The sequence below is a fragment of the Seriola dumerili genome, unplaced genomic scaffold, assembly GCF_002260705.1.
Source record: "Seriola dumerili isolate Sdu_G_001 unplaced genomic scaffold, Sdu_1.0 BDQW01000003.1, whole genome shotgun sequence".
Classification (NCBI taxonomy): Eukaryota; Metazoa; Chordata; class Actinopteri; order Carangiformes; family Carangidae; genus Seriola; species Seriola dumerili.
The window spans coordinates 18,440,621-18,460,859 of record NW_019174258.1 but is presented as its reverse complement, the minus strand read 5'-3'; the positions used below and the strand labels follow the sequence as shown (position 1 = coordinate 18,460,859).

Below are 20,239 nucleotides of genomic sequence, written 5' to 3'. Positions count from 1 at the left end.
TGAACCGACACAGACAAAGGGGAGCACAAAGACTATATAGAAACAAGGGAGGCAAGGGTGATTGAACACAGGTGAAACACATTAGAGCGGGGCAGACAATCACCACACAGAGAAACAGGACCAAGACAGGAAGCAAAAACAGAGACACACAAGGAAACCAATACAAAATAAAACAGGAATTGAGAAAAGTCCAAATAAAACTAACAAAAAGTGTCTGCCATAGCAAACCATGACAACATACAGTTATTTTAATTTGCTATAAATGGAAACTCTGAACTTTCTCCATGTGTACCTGTAGCACTGTAAGTATGACTACTAGAACCAGAGTCTAGGTTCAGGTGAGTGATTGATACTAGTGCTTGGGAATAACAGACCACAGACCAGTGAATAAGTATTAACTGCCGGCTTGTTTATATAGTAACTGATCAGAAAAAAATCAATAATCATATGATGGTACCAAACGCTCAGTTTCCTTTCAACCAAAATGAACCCAAGATCTCAGGAAAATAAGGTTATTGACCCCTATTTATCTCTTTTGGATTTAATACAACCTATTTGAGTTGAGGTATAATTTTGTACCTACATTTCTTATATCGGTTGTTTAGTCCCTGGTATCTCCTTTGAGTTTACTCAGTTTAAGTTCTCATTTTACCTCAGTTAGGCCTATTTATGAGTTTAGTTATATTTTTCTACTTCCTCTTTAGTTTGCTTAACCAGCTCTACTCAAACTTTACTCACTTTACACAACCCATTCATGTAATACCAATTTGGCACACAATAAGGAAAAAGTGAATAAATAAAAGAAAACACAGTTCGATAAAATATGAAATACAACTCAAATTTCAGATCTCACAGATCAATGCATATAAGAAATTACTTAAATTTCCACAGTTTTGTGTATCACCAGTCTTTCAGTTAAGTCCTTTCTCAGTCCAAATGAAATTCACTGTGTCTCTGCAAAACCTGTTAGTTTTGTCCTCCCACAATCCACGAGTATTAGAAACAGTGTCTTTGTCCACAGTGTGCAGGTGACTTTCGCAGAATAGGTGATCCTCCGAGTGTCTCTCCTATGGGTGGCTCGCCATCTTCTTTCCACAGCTCCAGGTGTTTTCACACCCCAGCGATCCCAACTAAAAAACCTGGCCTGCCATACAACAAGGCAACGCACAAGCAGGCATTTTAGCTTCACATATATCAGGAAAATAAATGAAAATAAAGTCCTAGCACTGAAATACAGGTTAACTATCAATTTAAATCCAAACCGCGACCTAAAATGGCGGCTCGGCTCTCGCTTTCACTCCGCTGCGAGGCAACTTGACCGTGTATGCTCCCTTTTAGCTACACATTGCACAAATGAAAAACACAAAATACACAGTATAACACTCGTTCAAACTGCCTTATCTTAGGTGCTAGTAATATCGTCTTCACATTGAGCCTATACAACAAAGGAATAACCCGCTAATACACACGCTGAAAAAAATAGCTTTTTGACTCACCAAATCCTCGTTGAAAACTCAAATAAAACAGAATCCAGCAACGCGGACAGCAGGTGAATACAATATCTTCCCAAAAATCAAAGAAAGATGTAAAACCTCAAAATACACTTCTTTTACTACTTTTACTACTTTTACTCCTATTTACTTTCTCTTTCCCTCTCGTTTTTGACTTTTCCGTCTCTAATGTTCTGCTCTTGCTCTAATTATCTTCCCTCCCTCCAACAAGGAGTTACCTGATTGGCTGTTACCGTGGCACTTGCTAAAGGAGCAGTACACACAAAAATAATGATAAATGGAACAGTCTAACTATTTTTAAGACTTCTTGTTACCTTAAACACAATTGTTATTTTATTGCTTACATTTAGTATTGATCTAGGCTTCTGTTAGTTTATTATCATATTCACCTAGGTTACATAACGCTTGTTTAAAGTCCAATTTTAATCTGCATCTCTATATCACTAATTCAATCGGCACAAAGACTCAACTCTTCTTTACCTCCATTTCCTGTTGTCTTTTATGGCTCAATGACCAGTGCTTTTATTTAGTTTCACTCTGTGACTTGATGACAGCTGTAACAGGTGTGCCTATAATCACACCTATCATTTTTCAGATAGAAAAATCACTGGCAGAGTGTGCTATCATGATCTTCTGTTGTTTGTAAATAATATGAAATCCAGTATTGATAAAGGCACATTTGAAAGTTTTGAAATGTCTTAACAAGTGAAAAGTGATTAATGATTAAAGGAACAATTGAGATATTTCTATATATTTCTGAAAACTGTGGAAGGCTGAAATCCCCTGTGTCACAGACGAACAGCACACATGTTAAACCATAACTGAAGCACGGTGCAGGACCTCAGAGGATTCCTCACAGTATTACATAAATGCTTTGTCTCTGTCCTGCAGGCCGTGCTCTGGTGGATATGGGTGAGGCCATGAGGCAGATGGCAGATGTGAAGGACTCCTTGGACATAAATGTCAAACAAAACTTTATTGACCCCCTGCAGACTCTACAGGACAAGGACCTCAAAGAGATCATGGTACTTTACCGCAGCATGTGCCCTGTAACCAAGATGATTTTAAGGATGCCATGTTTGAATTCATGATTGGCAGGTCAGACAAACTGTAGGAGATGATTGTTAATGCTGACAGTGTTTGCAACACAGGGGAAATGTGACAACACTTCAGGATGTGCCAATATCTCTGCGGCACATTTAGAAAACATTTGTGAACAAGTTACTTTCCTTTAATTTACAGAATGCTCTCAGTGTGTTTAGGCTGCTGCCACAGAGTATAAACATACTCTGTTAGAACCATCAACCAAATGTACCAATATTTATTTGAAGTCTCTTCATACACAGCTGGATAATATTGTCTATAAACTACTTTTCATACTTTTTACCTGGGTTACCTTGGTTACCTGGATCGGTACCAGAGATGTGCTGATCCAATGTGTCTCCCCAGTACTGATTCTGATGCCTCAAGCGGACACAGTATTGGTCTGATACCCGGAACTTTGGCATTAAAGATTCAGTCGACAGCTCAGTTTAACCAACTGACAACACAATAACAAACTGATCTGCTTCATGCTGGTGCCATCGCTGATGTAGTGGATCAGATTATGGTTACCAAATCATCACTGCATAATTGTATCACCTGTACAGATAACTGAGGAGAATGTTTTCTCAGCAGTTCACAGTCAGCAGATGAATGTAATGCTAAAACCTAACTACTATCTCAAACTGCTTTGATTTCACACTAAAAGAACAACTGGACCAGGACTGAGTCTCTGTGTGATGACAATGTACACAATGTTTTATAATCAATATGTGACCTCTGTGTTTTATAACATACAGAGGTCAAGTACATGTGGGAAAAAGAGTAGTTTGGACACGTTAAAAAAAGAAGGGAAAAAAACCTCATTGACATGTTTGTGTTTGTGTGTGTGTTTGTGTTTGTGTGTGTTTTTTTTTGCGCGTTTGTATGTTTGCAGCACCACCTAAAGAAGCTGGAGGGCCGCCGGTTGGACTTTGACTACAAGAAGAAGCGTCAGGGGAAAATCCCGGACGAGGAGATCCGTCAGGCTGTGGAAAAGTTTGAGGAGAGCAAAGAGCTAGCTGAGAGAAGCATGTTCAACTTCCTGGAGAACGATGTAAGAGGCTCAAACAAATGTCAGCTTATTACTAGAGAATTCAACATCCTGTACAGCAGCAGGCAAATAAATAAAACTGCTCAACATGAAGGTTTAATATATTCATGCATTTACTGTTTAAGCCATGCAACTGTCTCACCAGTCTTTATTTCCTTCTCATTATATGTCATATAGAGATTTGAGCTGTTTATTAATTTTGATGTCACCCATAATATTTAAACAATATGTAAACAAAACATACACATAATAAACTTTTATTTTGTATATTAACCGTAATATACATTTATATATATATTATTATTTTTTTCATTCTTTAGACTACAACTGTCAGAAAATTCAGTGTAGGAAGCTTCATAAGTTACATTTTGTATTTCATGGTAAATGATTTTGAGATGGTTCATAAATCCAGGCCCTGATTATCAGACCTCATACCCAACATTACACACTCATCAGGTTTGTCTGGGGCAGCGGGGACACAGTTTGGCGATGGAGAAAGGTTTTACACTTCTGTCCACTCAACAAATATAATATGTGAGGAAGCTACAGCTACATGTTTGATACATTGTAAAGTGACAGGATTTTACAATGTACTGACATTCAGTATCTGTTAAATCAAAATTACTTAATAATCCAGTTTGTTTTTTTAATCTTTGTAAATCTCCCCTACAATGGAGTATTAGGGCCACATTGAAGAAAAAGAATTAAAATTACAAGAAAAGAAAGTCATAATATTATGATGTGGTAATTTTATAAATAAATAGTCATAATATTATGAGAATAAAGTTATAATTTTAGGTCACGTGTTGTTTTACAGGTGAAATATCAGCATCCTGTGAAGTTCTACTTTAGCAGAGGTTTCACAAATAAGTATATACTTCATCTTTTGTCTCATCAGAATCATTGTCAGCATCAAGAAACTGAGTCTACTCTATTGTTAGACAGACAAACAGCAGCTGCCAGAAGCAAACATTCAAAATTTTGACAAACACGCAATTTTTCCTTGTGCCCATAATACTCTGTCGTACTCCCCAAATCATATTATAATATTACAATGTGCAGTGTGTGTGTTGGGGGCATGGCCAACAGGTGGAGCAGGTGAGCCAGCTGTCAGCACTGATCGAGGCGGCCTTAGAGTACCACCGGCAGTCTAGTGAGATCCTGGAGGAGCTGAGTGGGAGGCTGCAGAAGAGGTGAGGACCTGCTTCACTAAAAAATATTATATAAAGTGTTAACTGGGACATACAACAATGGCCTCCAATGAAAGATGAAAGACTTGTGCCAGATGAGGAAAGGAGGCAAGAGAGGACATAAGGACATAAGGAGGAGGTGTGATGTGGATGAGCAGACAGGGCTGACTGCTGTATATCTATATCTGAAGCTGTCATATAAGTGGATATGTAGGGAATATATTTTTGTAGTGCATTACTGGAAAAAAGCCACTGAAGCAGTTTACTGTTGTGCCGAGCTGCATGTCGGTACAGAGAACTGTGAAGAGAACTGTGTAGAACCAGCTGTAGAAATCTGCAATGCTGCAACACAAACAAACTACATCAACTTCAAATTTCAGTATAAAACTAACAGAAGTTGGGATTTAAATCAGTCTAAGATTGTCATTAATGTGGATTGATGGACGAAAATAGTAATTTTATCAATTTACAATAAAATCTACAATATCATAAAGTCTGCACAAAGTGAAGGGGTCTGAATACAGTGTTAAAGGTAATATGAATATTACAGAAAATGTTTCAACCATATTTTTATAACTAATTACGAACAAATATAGAAACAGGAGTTCAACAGGGGCCAATATCTAATTTGGGCCCCCAGGCCCATAGTGTCACTCGAGTGGTGTCCAGATGATCAGCAGGCTCCACCTCAGCACCAGTCAGAGCCGGAGCCATGTTGTTTTCAGGTTGTACATCCGTCCCATTCTCATGGACACAATATCCAAATAACACTTTAACAGAACTTCTTCAAATTTGGCACAAACTTTCACTTGGACTCAGGGATTAACTGATTAGACTTTGGTGGTCAAAGGTCAAAGGTCAGTGTGACCTCACAAAACACTTTTTAGCCATAACTCAAGACTTCACACAGCAATTATTTTATATGACTCGAGATAAACAGGCATGTAATCTGAAACTAGTCTGAGTGGAGGGGGGCAGACAACCACGAGGAGGTCATTCTGGGGTTTTTTTAATCTTCTTGAACACCCGCATGAAAGAAATACCTTGTTCATAACATGATGCTAAATCTGCTCTTTCTGTCCCAGGATATTGACAGCCAACAGCCGACCCAAGAGAGAGTTCAAACCAAAGTCGATCAGGAGCAGCATGGAGACTCTGGACAACAGTCAGCAGAATGGCCTGTCCTATAGCTCCTCAGTCAAATGCACCGGTACAGCTGTCACACATCTGTCACACATCTGTCTCCACTGTATCTGTGTCTCCTTTCTTTTCTGCAATGTTCTCTGTCAGCACCATCTTCATTGTTTGCTTTGAGTTGGAGTGTATATTTTTTTCTGTTGTCCCTTACAGATTTCCAAGTCAACCACACAGTCAATGGGAAAAGTAGGTATTCCTATACTGAAATGATACAGTGGTGCTTATGCTCATCTATAGTGCACAGATAGCAGCTACGCTTCATGTTTGTCTGACATATATATCTGACATATACTGTATGTCACAGCTGTCAGGGTTTGTCAGGGTAAGGCTGGACCCAAATGCAGCCAACACATGGGAGACGGTGCAGAAAGGTTTATTTTAACAAGAAGCTTTCACAAAACACTGGTGAAGCACAGGGAAACACAGGGGGAAAACAGGTAAACACATGAACTCAAAACAGGAGACAGGAACTGGCAACATGAACAGACCGAGGACAAAGCAGACGTGAACAGACTAAGGACAACCACACATGAACAGCTCTGCGACCAACCAGACATGAACAGGCACGTGAACCGACGAGAACAAACCCAGAAATCAAAAGAGAGACAACAGACGAACCGACCCAGACAAAGGGAAGCACAAAGACTATATAGACAAGGGAGGCAAGGGTGATTGCACACAGGTGAAACACATTAGGGCGGGGCAGACAATCACCACACAGAAACAGGACCAAGACAGGAAGCAAAAACACTGAGACACACAAGGAAACCAATTACAAAATAAAACAGGAAGTGAGAAAAGTCCAAACAAAGCTAACAAAAAGTGTCTGCCATAGCAAACCATGACACTGTATATACAGTATATACATAAAGATGACTTTAAAGAAATGAGAACTTAAAGTAAATTATACAATCATATGGATGAAAATACAAAACTCAACTTCGTTTGTATCTGGAAATAACAATAAATATGTCTCATATATTCTTGTATTATGATATTCGTTCGTTCATTCGTTCGTTCGTCGTCTCCCGCTTATCCGGATCCGAGTGGCGGGGCAGCAGCCTCAGCAAACAGGTCCAGACAGCCCTCTCCCCAGCCACTTCCACCAGCTCCTCCGGGAGAATCCCGAGGCGTTCCAAGGCCAGCCAAGAGATATAATCCCTCCAGCGTGTCCTTGGTCGGCCCCGAGGCCTCCTCCCAGTGGGACATTCCCGAAACACTTCCCCGGGGAGGCTTTCTGGAGGCATCCTTACCAGATGCCCAAACCACCTCAACTGGTTCCTCTCGACATGGAGGAGCAGCGGCTCTACTCCGAGTCCCTCCCGGATGACCGAGCTCCTCACCCTATCTCTAAGGCTGAGTCTGGCCACCCTGCGGAGGAAACTCATTTCAGCCGCTTGTATTCGCGATCTCTTTCTTTCGGTCATTACCCAAAGCTCATGACCATAGGTGAGGATTGGAACGTAGATCGACTGGAAAAAAGAGAGTTTCGCCTTCCGGCTTAACTCCCTCTTCCCCACAACGGACCGATTCAGCGCCCGCATCACTGCTGACGCCGCCCCAATCCGCCTGTCGATCTCCCGCTCCATCCTACCCTCACTCGTGAACAAGATCCCGAGATACTTAACTCCTCCACCTGAGGCAGAGCCTCCCCCCCTCCCCGGAGCGGGCAATCCACCCGTTTCTGGCTGAGAACCATGGCCTCAGACTTGGAGGTGCTGATCTTCATCCCAGCCGCTTCACACTCGGCCGTGAACCGCCCAAGCGAGGGCTGAAGGTCGGCGCTCGATGAAGCTAGGAGGACCACATCATCCGCAAAAAAGCAGAGACCAGAGATCCTCCCGCCACCGAACCCAAAACCGTCTACCAACAGCGCCTAAGAAAACCGGGTGACAAAAGGGCAGGCCCTGGCGGAGTCCAACCCTCACTGGGAACAGTCCGACTTACTGCCGGGCTACGCGAACCCAGACTCACACTCTTTGGTACAGGGAACTTAATGGCCACTAACAAGCGGCCCCATCCACCATTAACTCCCGGAGTGCACCCCCACAGGGAGGCCCCTGGGAACACTGTTCGTAAAGCCTTCTCCAATCCACAAAACACATGTGGACCCGGCATTGGCAAACTCCCATGCTCCCTCCAGCACCCCCTAGCAAGGGTTTAAAGAGCTGGTCCACAGTTCCACGCCCAGGACGAAAAACCACATTGCTCCTCCTCGATCTGAGGTTCAACTATCGACCGGACCCTCTTTCCAGTACCCCTGGCATAGACCTTACCGGGGAGGCTGGGGAGTGTAATTCCCGGTAGTTGGAACACACCCTCTGGTCACCCTTCTTAAAGATGGGGACCACCATCCCGGTTTGCCACTCCAGAGGCACTGCCCCCGATGTCCACGCAATGTGCAGAGGCGTGTCAACCAAGACAGTCCTACAACATCCAGAGCCTTGAGATACCCAGGGCGGATCTCATCAACCCCCGGGCTCTGCCACCGCGCAGTTGTTTCACTAACCTCGGCGACTTCTGCCCCGGAGATTTAGACCATCCAATCCCCAGGTCTCTTGGCTCTGTTTACTCCACGGAATACGTGTTGGTGGGAGTTGAGGAGCTCCTCAAAGTATTCCTTCCACCGTCCGACTATATCCTCAGTTGACGTCAGCAGTCCCCGCCCCCACTGTAAACAGTGTGAGCGAGTTGCCGCCTTCCTCCCCTGAGGCGCCGACGGTTTGCCAGAACCTTTTTGGAGCCGATCGATAGTCTTCCTCCATTGTCTCACCGAACTCCTCCCACGCCGAGTTTTTGCCTCAGCAACTGCCGCGGCTGCACTCCGCTTGGCCCGCCGGTACCAGTCAGCTGATTCTAGAGACCCACAGGCCAACCACGCCCTCTAGGCCTCCTTCTTCAGTCTGACGGCTTCCCCCACCCCTTCATGTCCACCAGCGGGTACGGGGGTTACCGCCACGACCGGCCCCAGCTACCTTGCGGCCGCAGCTTGCAACAGCCGCCTCAACAATAGCAGAGCGGAACAAGGCCCATTCGGACTCAATGTCCCCCACCGACCTCAGGATGCGATCAAAACTCTGCCGGAGGTGTGCGTTGAAAATCATCTTGACGGGTTCTTCCGCCAGGCTTTCCCAGCAGACCCTCAGAACCCATTTGGGCCTGCCAGGTCTGCGCGGCGTCTTCCCCCGCCATCTGATCCAACTCATCACCAGGTGGTGGTCGGTTGACAACTCTGCTCCTCTCTTTACCCGAGTGTCCAAAACATGCGGCTACAGGTCTGATGATACGACTACAAAGTTGATCATAGACCGGCAACCTAGGGTGTCCTGGTGCCAAGTGCACCTGTGGACATCCTTATGTTTGAACATGGTGTTAGTTATGGCCAAGCTGTGACTAGCACAGAAGTCCAATAACTGAACGCTGCTCGGATTCAGATCGGGCAGGCCGTTCCTCCCCACCACTCCCTTCCAGGTCACACTGTCATTGCCCATGTGAGCGTTGAAGCCTCCCAATAGGACAATGGAGTCCCCTTTCGGGGCACTTTCCAGCACCCGTCCCAAGGACTCCAAAAAAGGTGGGTAGTCTGAACTGCTGTTCGGCGCATAAGCACCGACAACAGTCAGAACCCGATCCCCGACCCGGAGGCGCAGGGACGCAACCCTTTCGTCCACTGGGGTAAACTCCAACATACAGGCAGAGAGCCTGGGGAACACCAAACCCCAGGCCTGGCTCCAGGGCGGGGCCCCGGTGTCCCTCCGGGCCGGGTACTCGGGTTCTTGATATTTCTCATCATTAGGATCTTCTGAACCGTTCTTCGTCTGGCCCTTCACCTGGGAGACCCTACCAGGGGCAAAATGCCCCCGACAACATAGCTCCTAGGGTCATTAGAGCGCTCAAACTCCTCCACCACGGTAAGGTGACAGTTCAAGGAGGATTATGATATTATCAAGTATTATGATATTATTACTTGTAATTCTCAGGGTGTTGACAGCTGCAGTTTTTACCTCTTTACAAACAATCTTCGATCAAACACTGTTGTATAATCATCTGTGGCACTGGAGGAACTTCATGTCAAGAGCTAGCAAGTAGAAATATAGTTTGTCCCTTTAACCTTTGAAAACCTGACCTGCTCTCTAAGACTATTCACACTGCAAGCCTTAGTGCTCAATCCAGATTTCTTTCTAGATCAGATTTTTTTATGTAGCTATTCACATTATCTTTTAAAATTTGGCCAATATTAGACTCAATGCAAACTGGTCATGACCCTGAGTGATCCACGTGCGCAGAAGAACAAGACGTTGCACGCAGCACAGTAAAGAAGTAAACAAGGAGAAGAAGTCATCACATTGAATGTAGGATCATACTGGAAAAAAAGACGTATAATGTTTGCCACTTATATTATTATGATGCCTGTTTATTTGTTCATTATAAATACCATATTGATATGTTTTGTAATTAAACATTTTTCAATAGAAAAGGTGGGATCATGACGTGAATGGCTTTAATGAAACAGATTTAATCCAAAATTTCAGGATGTTGAGGGCTACTTTCAACTACAGCTGTCAGCGCCTCTCCTCAAGACTGGTGGAAAGACTCTCACGTCAGGTAGCCCATCTCCCTGAAAAAGCACGTCGGCATCAGGTTATATTGGCTGACTACAGGGGCGTGTTACTGCACGCTGTCAAACCTGTTCTGACGTACAAGTCGCATTGAATTCCGATATGGGTCTCATGGCTGTTCAGACTGAGGTTGCATTTCAAAAAATCTGATCTGATTTGAAAATCTCAGATTCCATGTGATTTGTGCTGGTCACACCATCATTAAACAATCAGATCTGGGTCACATTGGGGGAAAAAATCAGATTCAGGCCACTTGGGCCCCTTGTGTGAATTTAGCCTAAGTCTGCCTTCACCCTCAGATTTTGTTTGGGGTTTATAAGTGTTCTTTTCATTCAATAGTTTTTTGATGGACTGTCATACACCTGCTTCTCCTGTACATGTGTTGAGGGTTAAATCTGTCGTTGTGCTCTCATGTGGTGTATGATGTGGTAAAATACCTGTTTGACCACTGACCTGTAAAGTGCAGTCCCAGTGTCCACTTTCACGGACGAGCGTTCCAGATAAATTGGTGAGGGCTTAGGGCTGTGCCCACTGTCAAACCATTGAGGACATGAGGGCTCTCCAGCAGACATTTTGATCCCTTTATGCACACTTTCCGTAAGTCTGCATTTCTGCAGACTTTGCCTGAGGGAATTACCCAAAGTTCATAGCGTTGTGACATTTAACACAGTGTTGCCATGGTTGTCAGTGGACGCCCAGAAGCATATAAAACGGCAAACAACAGCCATAAAGTGCAAGAAATAATGAGATAAAAGAAGAACAATTAACAAACAAGCATGAAAGGAACAAACCCTACTGTTAGCATTACAAGAAAGAAGAAAGAAGGACATGACAGAATGAACACAGAGCTCACTGTGATTCTGAGACTGAACTGTGGAGTTATCTCTCTCTCAAATTGAATCGAAGGCAACTGGACTTGTATTTGTCTGTGGAAGACGTTTCGCCTCTTATCCAAGCGGCTTCATCAGTTCATCATGTATTGGTCTCTCTAGTCTGCACTAGTCTGACCAAGAAAGTGGAGTAGGACCCAGGTATTTAACCTCTTGTGGGTGGGTCCACCAAAGTACCTGTGAAAGTACTGGTTTCACCTGACCATTGTTGTGGTCTCATGTGGACGACCGTCGTTAGGGTCAGAAACCTAACGTCTTCCACAGACAAATACAAGTCCAGTTGCCTTCGATTCAATTTGAGAGAGAGATAACTATGACCTGGACGAATGAGAACATTCACAGACAAACTGTGGAGTTATTTGTCCTATGATGCCATGATGATGAATTCCAAATATCCAAATAGGATCAGATCTGATCCAAAACAGGGAGCGAAGGGAGGGAGTAAAAATGTACAATCAAAAGTCCCAAACCCACATTTGAATGCAAATGTTTTGGCATCGTCAAGGTAACGTGATATAGGTGATGTCCCATTCCTCTTTAAGAAACATTTCCACCCTCTGCTGGTAACAGTCAGACGCAGCTGGTGAATGTGTAGGGTGGAGGGGAACACTGTCGATCATAACAAAGCATCAGGGATCTTTTTCTTCATCCTGTACTGGTTTTTTACTTGTTTTGTTGTCATGTGCTCAACTCCATCTCCATGTGTCTTTACATCTCATCCAGCTGATCATATTACCTCTGTCCCACTGTCATGGCCTGAGAGCCCCACTACCAATGGCAATCTTCACCGTGAGTAATAGTTCTGACTCAGCATTGACGTGTGTGTGTGTGTGTGTGTGTGTGTGTGTGTGTGCGCGCGCGCACAATTACAGTAAGTTTACCTCAAGTGAAACGCGGTAAACTTACTGTAATTTCCCAGAGCTTTCAGCTAAATCTCAGGGTCCTCATCAGTGGATGAATTTTGCACAGTTGTCATGATGATGACAGTATTTGTACTGAGTACGGACAACTGAGCTAACTCCATCCAGGTCCTCTTACCAGGTTTTTCTGGACTTTTAACCACAGCTCATGGTCATCATCAGGTGGAGTTTGCTTCTTTTTGTCAAAGTAATTGAACAACATCATACTAGGCTGTTTTCAGACATTTGATTGATTCTAATTACTTAAAAAAAATAATTTAGCGATATCTCTGATGAAACTAATCATACACATCATTAACATACAACATGAGCAAAACACCATGTCTGATAAATGATTTCATAATCTCCTCCTGTGTTTGATGCAGAGTTGGAGCTGTTGGACCAGCCATGCTGTCGCTCCCTCTATGACTTTGAGCCCGAGAACCAGGGCGAGCTGGGCTTTAAAGAGGGCGACATCATCATCCTCACCAACCAGATAGACGAGAACTGGTATGAGGGCATGATCAACGGTGAATCTGGCTTCTTCCCCATCAACTATGTAGAGGTCATCGTCCCCCTGCCTCAGTGAAGACCAGCACCTCGAGTCCTCCATATACTCCATCCTGCCTCATCACACTCAGCCTCTGTCCTCAGCCCCACTTGGGTCTGAAAGTTCACGGGGCCGGATCAGCTTGAAGCTGAAAAAATCTTCTGTCTCCTGATTTTCAAAGCGAGCCAGAGAGGTAGTAGGTTTGTGCCACGCCGACATAAGATCAGATGTCACTGATTGTTTCTGTTGATATTTATGAACCTGAAACCAACTGAAATCCAAGCCATTAAGGGCGACTGCCTGGTCAGACCGTCAGTGTCCTCTGAGTCTGACCACCGTGAACCATCCTCAGATGAGGCTGCTCCTTCTTCATCATGAACTGAGGCTCCTTACTTTTGCTTGAAGTGCACCACTGAACATTATGACTGCATTGTTAGACCACTACAATCAAGTGATGTGCTCTTACTTGCATTATAGTCACATAAGGAACATTATATACATTTCAGGTTATTTTTAATCCCATTAAATTGTTCTATAGTTATCCAGAAAATGTTAGAGGGTGTGTGTTTTCATCATGAATCCTCTCATATTGAGCTATCACATATCAGGCTGAGCACAGATTAGCTCACCAACATAAGTACAAACTTAGTTTGAGGAATCAGGGTTTAAATGATCAAGCTGATGTCTAAAGGGCTGCTTCACCCAAATTAATTTCATTTTTGGTGCTCACAGAGTTGAACAAAGACAATTAAAAGAAACTCAAAAATTCAAGAAGTGACCAAGATTGTGACCAAGTGATTTGTTTTGATCTGAGTGAAGCAGACCCTTTAAAGAAGACCACACTTGGTGAGTTGAAGTCTGTATGTTAAAGAAAATGAGCACATTTTCTCATCGACTGCCCAAGAAAATCCCACATATGACATCAGAGTCCCAGATTACACTGCGTTTGTTTTTCTGTTCTGTGTTATCATCCAAACACAAGCCTCATTCCTCTATGTTTATGAAGTCTTACAAGAGTTCAATGATAATTCCACTGTATTACAACTTCATCCTTGTTTTTGTAGATTAGCCATCATGTTGCTAACTAACTTGGTCTCACTAAATTCACTGCTGAGCTCAGGAACATGGTGGCTTTACTTAAAAGTAAACAAGAAGTCAGATGATGAGACGGGTTTAAAGCTGCATTAATCAAATGTCTAGTGTAATGATGAAGCCACAGAGAATTATCACTAATTATCATCTGCATTCCCTTCCAGCTCTGTTAAGTGTTGTAGCATCTTTCAACTCATGCTTTTGGTTTTACAGCATCAGCCACTTGTTTCCAGCAGCAGCTGCTTTCTGTGGCTGGGGAACATAGTGAAGCATTTAGCAGCTAAAGAGCCAGATGTTTTTCTCAGGAGTTGGTGGACACCAAAACCAGAACGCTTTAATATGTCTGTATTTCTCAGCTTGTTGTGGAGTTTTTTTCCCCAAGTGGCCTAATAAAAATTGATCAATGCTGCTTTAAATGAACTCCCATGCTCACCAAATGGAAAAGAAAATTAAGCCAAAAGATAAAATTATTACACAAACTATCAGTTGTAAACATCCATCACAATTGACAGGCTTAATTTAACTTTGACCTACCTTACTTGCCGTAGCCACTCGCACTGTTTTCCTGTGCACACTTTCAGTTTTATCTCCAAATAATCAGGTGAAACTGTCGGTTCGTTCACAGCCTCTCTGAACAGCTGTTTCTTCGTTGCCACGTTCCTGACCTCAGCAGTGAGCTTGGTGACTATAGCGTCAGATGATGAAAAAGACCAAACTTAAATTTAGAATGTGAAATGAAACATTTGATCGACGTTGGCTTTAGCTCGTTGGCTCTTCCTCACTTGCTATTTATTTTAGACATGTTTTTATGATTTTATGAACATAACAAGCCATAGCTGTTGGAGAGTGATCACAGCTAACCCACAGAGGTAATGTCTCCAGTGTCGGACAGTATGTGATGTGTATTAGTGCTCTTTCAGGTCGGCCTGTCTGGTGTTGTAACTCTGTTCTTGTCTCTTCTCCCTAAACGGACTTTGCCTGTTTGCCTGCTGTGCTCTTAAAGAGTCACCAGAACATGTTTGTTCTGTGAGGAACCGAGGTGAACTCCATCTCTCTGAATGTCCTTCTCTCTGTTTACACGCTGACTTATTGTGACATGATGTGAGGACTGTGTCAGAAATGGATCAATGCCTTGTCACACTGAAACCATATGAAAGTGCTTTTTCAAATGTTGTCTGTATTGCACTGAAGCTTTAGAATCTACCTTCCACATATGTTTATGGACATGCACCTTTTTGTTGTTAATGTTTTGCTGCACTTTGTGTTACTCACAGTGGGTTAGAATCACTACTGTGTCAGATGTATGAAGTCAGAGTGGTAGATACTTAGACTTATAGAAGCTAAGGACTCCACTGCCTCAGTTATATGTACGTACACAGAGTCTGTGGAAGTAGAAGATCCTGTCACCTTGTGAAGCAAATTCCAGCTGTCTTATTAGTGATATGCTGTAGATAAGGAAAGGCTGGCAGTGATAAACCCATTTATTTAGGAAGTCCCATCATGAGTTGATAAAACACCTTAGCAGCTTGATGATAGCCGTCAGGTAAACACCACCAGACATGAGGAGGGTTACTGTAAATTCTCAAAAAGAGGTGAAAGGCCTGTCCCAGGTTTTAATTTAAAGCTTTGTTTCTAATTTCAGTAATATTTCAATAAGAAGCCTTCCTATTTTTTTTATCTGCTCCTGTTTTCATTTGCAGTTAATGCAAACTCAAAGCTGCATGATCCACATGACTCACAGCACTGACTCAGTTTAACAACAAAGTGTCTGCTGCTCTCACTTCTTCTCTGACAGAAATACTGCTTATTTGTTCCAGTTTTTGCATTAAAAGATTTCCAGGTGCTCAAAGGGAACGAAGAGTTGTGAAAAAAAGTCCAATTCATTTTCTTCCAGGGCTAAGATTGACAACTGCATTAGAAAAGGTATAAAACCTTTGTACACAAAAATGTGAGGTAAATTGCAACTCCCATGGTGCATTTCAGCAAGAACTGCAATCCAATCACAGAGCTTAAAAAAAGATAAAATTATGCTGTTCACAATTTCACAGTCTGCAGCTTAAATCAGTTTATTTTTTGATTCTGGCTCTATATATTGCTCTATATAAATGAAGTTTATTATTATGATTATTATTATTATTCCTCTAAATAGGCTCATGGGTATTGTAGTATTTTTTAGGTCCTTTACCATGCCAAAATGACATGGTTTTTCAGAAACAAAGTTGATTTCATTAAAACTGGTGATCATTACATAAACCTATAGGAGCATTTCACTGTGCTTCAGTGTTAAGTAACATTGAGGAAAAAACCTTGTAACTCCATAGCCCCTGCTGTTCCTGGTAGGCTTTTAGTTTGAAAGGTTTTAAGGAAGTGTTAAGTATCAAAGACAGTAACTTAACAGTGCTCAGAAATAGTACAGCAGAAGTGGCAGGGGTGAATTAGTGAATGAAAGCAGTGTTTCTGAGTGTCATGTCACTCTGTTGTTCTACTTATTTATTTGTCGACATATACATTACTTCATTTATTCAACCATTATTTGAATAGCGACTTTTATTTGAGAATTTACGGCTGTTTTTTTCCCTCCAGACGAGTGGTTTTGTTTTATCAACAAAGTTTTACTTACAATGTGAAAAGACATCCAGACCGACACTCAGGTTTGAGTCCTGGTCCCAGTGTGTACTCAATGGACTACATTCATCTTCTACATTATATAGTTTCATCTTCTATCGTATGTGGACCAACTTTATATTCAATAGAGAGAAAATAAATCAAATGTATTGGATACTTACTGTTAGCTTGCGATTGCTTCGATGTTCAACATGTTGCATGATATTTTTTTCATTTCTAAAGATTGTTTTTATGGATTTTGGATACTGGGGAGGTCTTAGCACAAGGTGCTGTGTGCAACACCGTCACAGTACGTCACAGGAAGGAAGGACCATCACATGGTTAAATCCTGCCTCAGTCTCCTGATACAACAGTTTCTTCTCAGACTGCAACTCGCTTTAAGAAATTGTTCCAAAGTGTTTGACTTTGTTCAGAGATTTAAGACTGAATGCAAGATTAGCCCGTTTTAAACTGTTATTTTTTTGCAGTTGCCCCACTGCATGAATGACTCCTTGATACACTAAAACAAGATCTCTCAACACTGTACCTCTGTTTGCCTTTGCAATCTCTCCTCAGTATTCATTTTACAGCCACTTCTAGGCAGGAAAACAGCTGCGCAGTTCTGTGTTTTATTTTTTCAGTAGCATAATTTATGCAAAAGGTGTTTTATAGATGTTGTAAATGAATATATTAATAAATATATTGCGTCAATAAATGACAAGCAAATATTGAGACAACCCTCACATGTGTACTGTTTGTTTGCATCTTGATGCAAATTACACTGTATGGCCAAAATAATGCGGACACACCTGTCCACTCACATGTTATGTGGCTGTGTTTCATTGTTTGAGCTGCTGCATTTAAGGCAAAGAAAAAACTTTGCCTTAAATGATCAACCCTGTGAACAGTGATCATTCTCTGCACTCTACTACCCAGGCAACTGTTGACTTAACACAGTACAGCACAGCCACATAAACTTTGATCCTGTTATAAATAAATATATAAACTTACACAGTACTGTAAACACATGAAATCATTTTTATGAAATTATAAACATACACTCAGTTGTCATTTATTAGGTAAATCTAACTAAAGCACGAGTTCTGACTTCATTAAGGTTCAGTTTTTGTTGAGAGCTGTTGAATCAACTTCATGGTCATTTTAGAGTCTGTAGTTTGTGTTTGTGCTGAACAGCTGAGAGGTATTTCTAATATTTGTTTGCTGATTATTTTCTGGCTTCATCTAATGGTGTCAGTAGAGATACAGACGGGAAATTCAACAAACATCCCTTGTCTGAAACAAACCAGGGACTGTGCAGTTAAATGGAAACCATCTTAACCAGTGGACAGCCCAGTCTACCCTCACATATACAAATGATTTGGACAAAATATTAGAAATTAGTGTGTTGGTATAATACTATACAATCCAACAACACCATAATGACCATACATTTTAATCAGCACACTTCTCTTATAGAGTCTGAATAAACCCTGAACATGATGAACGTCATGAGGGATTTACTACTTTAGATTCACTATGAGGGCAGTTGGACTGGACTGCATCAGGTTTAGCTGAGCAGACCTAAACAATGTGATAAGTGAGAGCATTCCCTCCCTCATCTGTTTTTGTGTCTAACTATGCACATAGTTTTTGGTTTGGAAATTTCTGTCCCCACACCAGTAAACTGGAAGTGAAAGCATTCATTTACTTTGTGGTTCATGTAAAAAAAAAAAAATCACCAGTAGCATATGTTTCCAGTCCTGGTTAACACACATTCTTCTGAGCGCAGCAGAACTGTTGACAGCACAGTCTGTGGATTATCCTGATTAATGGAACTGTTTTCAAAAGACTTTGTAATGTGTCATGTAATGTGGTCAAGACAAACAATGGCAACAACATGCTTCCCCTGGGTCAGAGACTATATCCAGACCTGAGCACTCCTCTGCTTGGAGCCTCTGATCTCCTTCTTACTGTTCAGTGGATGCCTCTCTCCTTTATGGGAGTTCTGTCTCTTTGGTTGCTCTAGTCTGGTCCCTGTCACCTCCTCAGGCTCCCTCATGCTGCCACAGTTCACAGCACAAGTCCAGTCCGGCTGGTGACCCACCACCAGGTCCAAAGTGGGCAGAGAGGTGGTGCTGGTCACGTCCCTGAAGCCTAACGAGAATGTGAGAGAGGGGCTGTCCGGAGGGAACGTTTCATAACCCCCCCTCATACCCGGGCAACCTCCCCAGGACGACCTCTCCTTCAACCTCACAGCCAGGCGGACCTTCTTCCAGCCCAAGTGGTTGAGCTCTAGCAGGTTCAGAAAGATACAGAAAACCCCAACACAAAACATGAAGCACAAGAAGATGGTCTTCTCCGTGGGCCTGGACACGTAGCAGTCCACCGGCTGGGTGCAGGGGGCCGAGGTGCACAGGAAATGAACAGGCACCTGGAAGCCAAACAGCTTCCACTGGGCCAGGACGAAGCCCACCTCTAGAACAGCACGTAAACACACATGGAAAATGTAACATTTAGACAGAACCCCTCCAGAGACCACATGACCCTCTGCACTCCCCTCCCTGAAGGGGCAAACTCGGGCCTGGCTCAAGGACACGATGTTCTTGGGGTCTCCCCTCTGGAGGCTCTGGGTGGTGATGCCCTCCAGCACATCTTCCAGGCTGTGACCTAAATGCTTGTGGGAGCGGATGGAGCAGCTGTCTGAGTCGTAGCTCTGATCATATGCCTCCCGTCCACTGTCACGCCCCACATCTGGGCCTCCCTGCCCTGCCATATCCCCAGGTCCTTGCCCCAGCCTCTGGGTGGTGTTGTGGGGTAGCTTGGACAGATTGTGCCATGTGTATATGATGAAGCAGAGCGACGGCGTGGAGACGCTGATAATGTGGAACACCCAGAAGCGAGGTTGTGAGATGGGTGCAAAAGCGTCGTAGCAGACAGTGGAGCATCCCGGCTGCAGGGTGTTGCACACGAACATCTCCTGCTCATCGGTGTACACGTCCTCGGTTGCCACAGCCACAATGAGCAGCCGGAAGATGACCATGACTGTGAGCCACAGGCGACCAATCATAGTGGAGTGCTGATGGACAGCATCCAGGAGACGTTTGAGCAGGGTCCACTCCGTCATGGTGGCCTGTGGCTGCTGCCTGCCTTGAGGAAGGGACAAGCTGCCTGGAGTAGAGCAGTATGCTCTGGACCAATCCACCACTTCTCCTCCTGAGCTCCCACCCACCTGCAGGAGACCTGACCACTGTCCCACCTAATCTACACCACTCTCTGTTCTGGTTTTCTCGGTTCTAGGGACTGCTTCTCATTTCTCAATCAGAAGGATCTTCTGAAATCAGAGCACCTTCCTGCCCTGACTGAACCCTGCAGCAGACCCCCTCTCTGCCTGTGTGTTTGCCAGCCCTGCCTTGAGAGCAATGGAGCCACTGCAAGAGAGAGCCATCCCATCTTTCCTAGATAAGGATGTCCACTTGACATGAGTCACTTGGCACATTCACTTCTCTCTTGTCTTTAGGATCCATTTTAAAACGGAGAGACATCCCCCCTCCTC

General features: G+C 43.3%; 1 protein-coding gene and 1 pseudogene across 3 annotated transcripts in view; one reads left to right on the top strand and one right to left on the bottom strand.

Moving 5' to 3' along the window:
* The window catches only part of LOC111219902 (endophilin-A3-like), a 75,203-nt gene extending 57,800 nt beyond the window's left edge, over window positions 1-17,403 (top strand). Inside the window, exons 5-11 of one of the 3 annotated variants that reach the window (XM_022742767.1) lie at window positions 2,403-2,536; window positions 3,490-3,648; window positions 4,735-4,838; window positions 5,921-6,045; window positions 6,186-6,218; window positions 12,265-12,330; window positions 12,827-17,403. In XM_022742767.1, the coding sequence (XP_022598488.1) occupies window positions 2,403-2,536; window positions 3,490-3,648; window positions 4,735-4,838; window positions 5,921-6,045; window positions 6,186-6,218; window positions 12,265-12,330; window positions 12,827-13,029 (824 nt within the window). In that variant the 3' untranslated portion in view covers window positions 13,030-17,403. The remainder of the gene's footprint in view (window positions 1-2,402; window positions 2,537-3,489; window positions 3,649-4,734; window positions 4,839-5,920; window positions 6,046-6,185; window positions 6,219-12,264; window positions 12,331-12,826) is intronic. The other 2 variants (XM_022742751.1, XM_022742759.1) reach the window with 2 other exon arrangements.
* A 1,201-nt stretch (window positions 17,404-18,604) lies between these two features.
* Window positions 18,605-19,810, bottom strand: LOC111219597 (annotated as a pseudogene).
* Window positions 19,811-20,239: the final 429 nt, after the last annotated feature.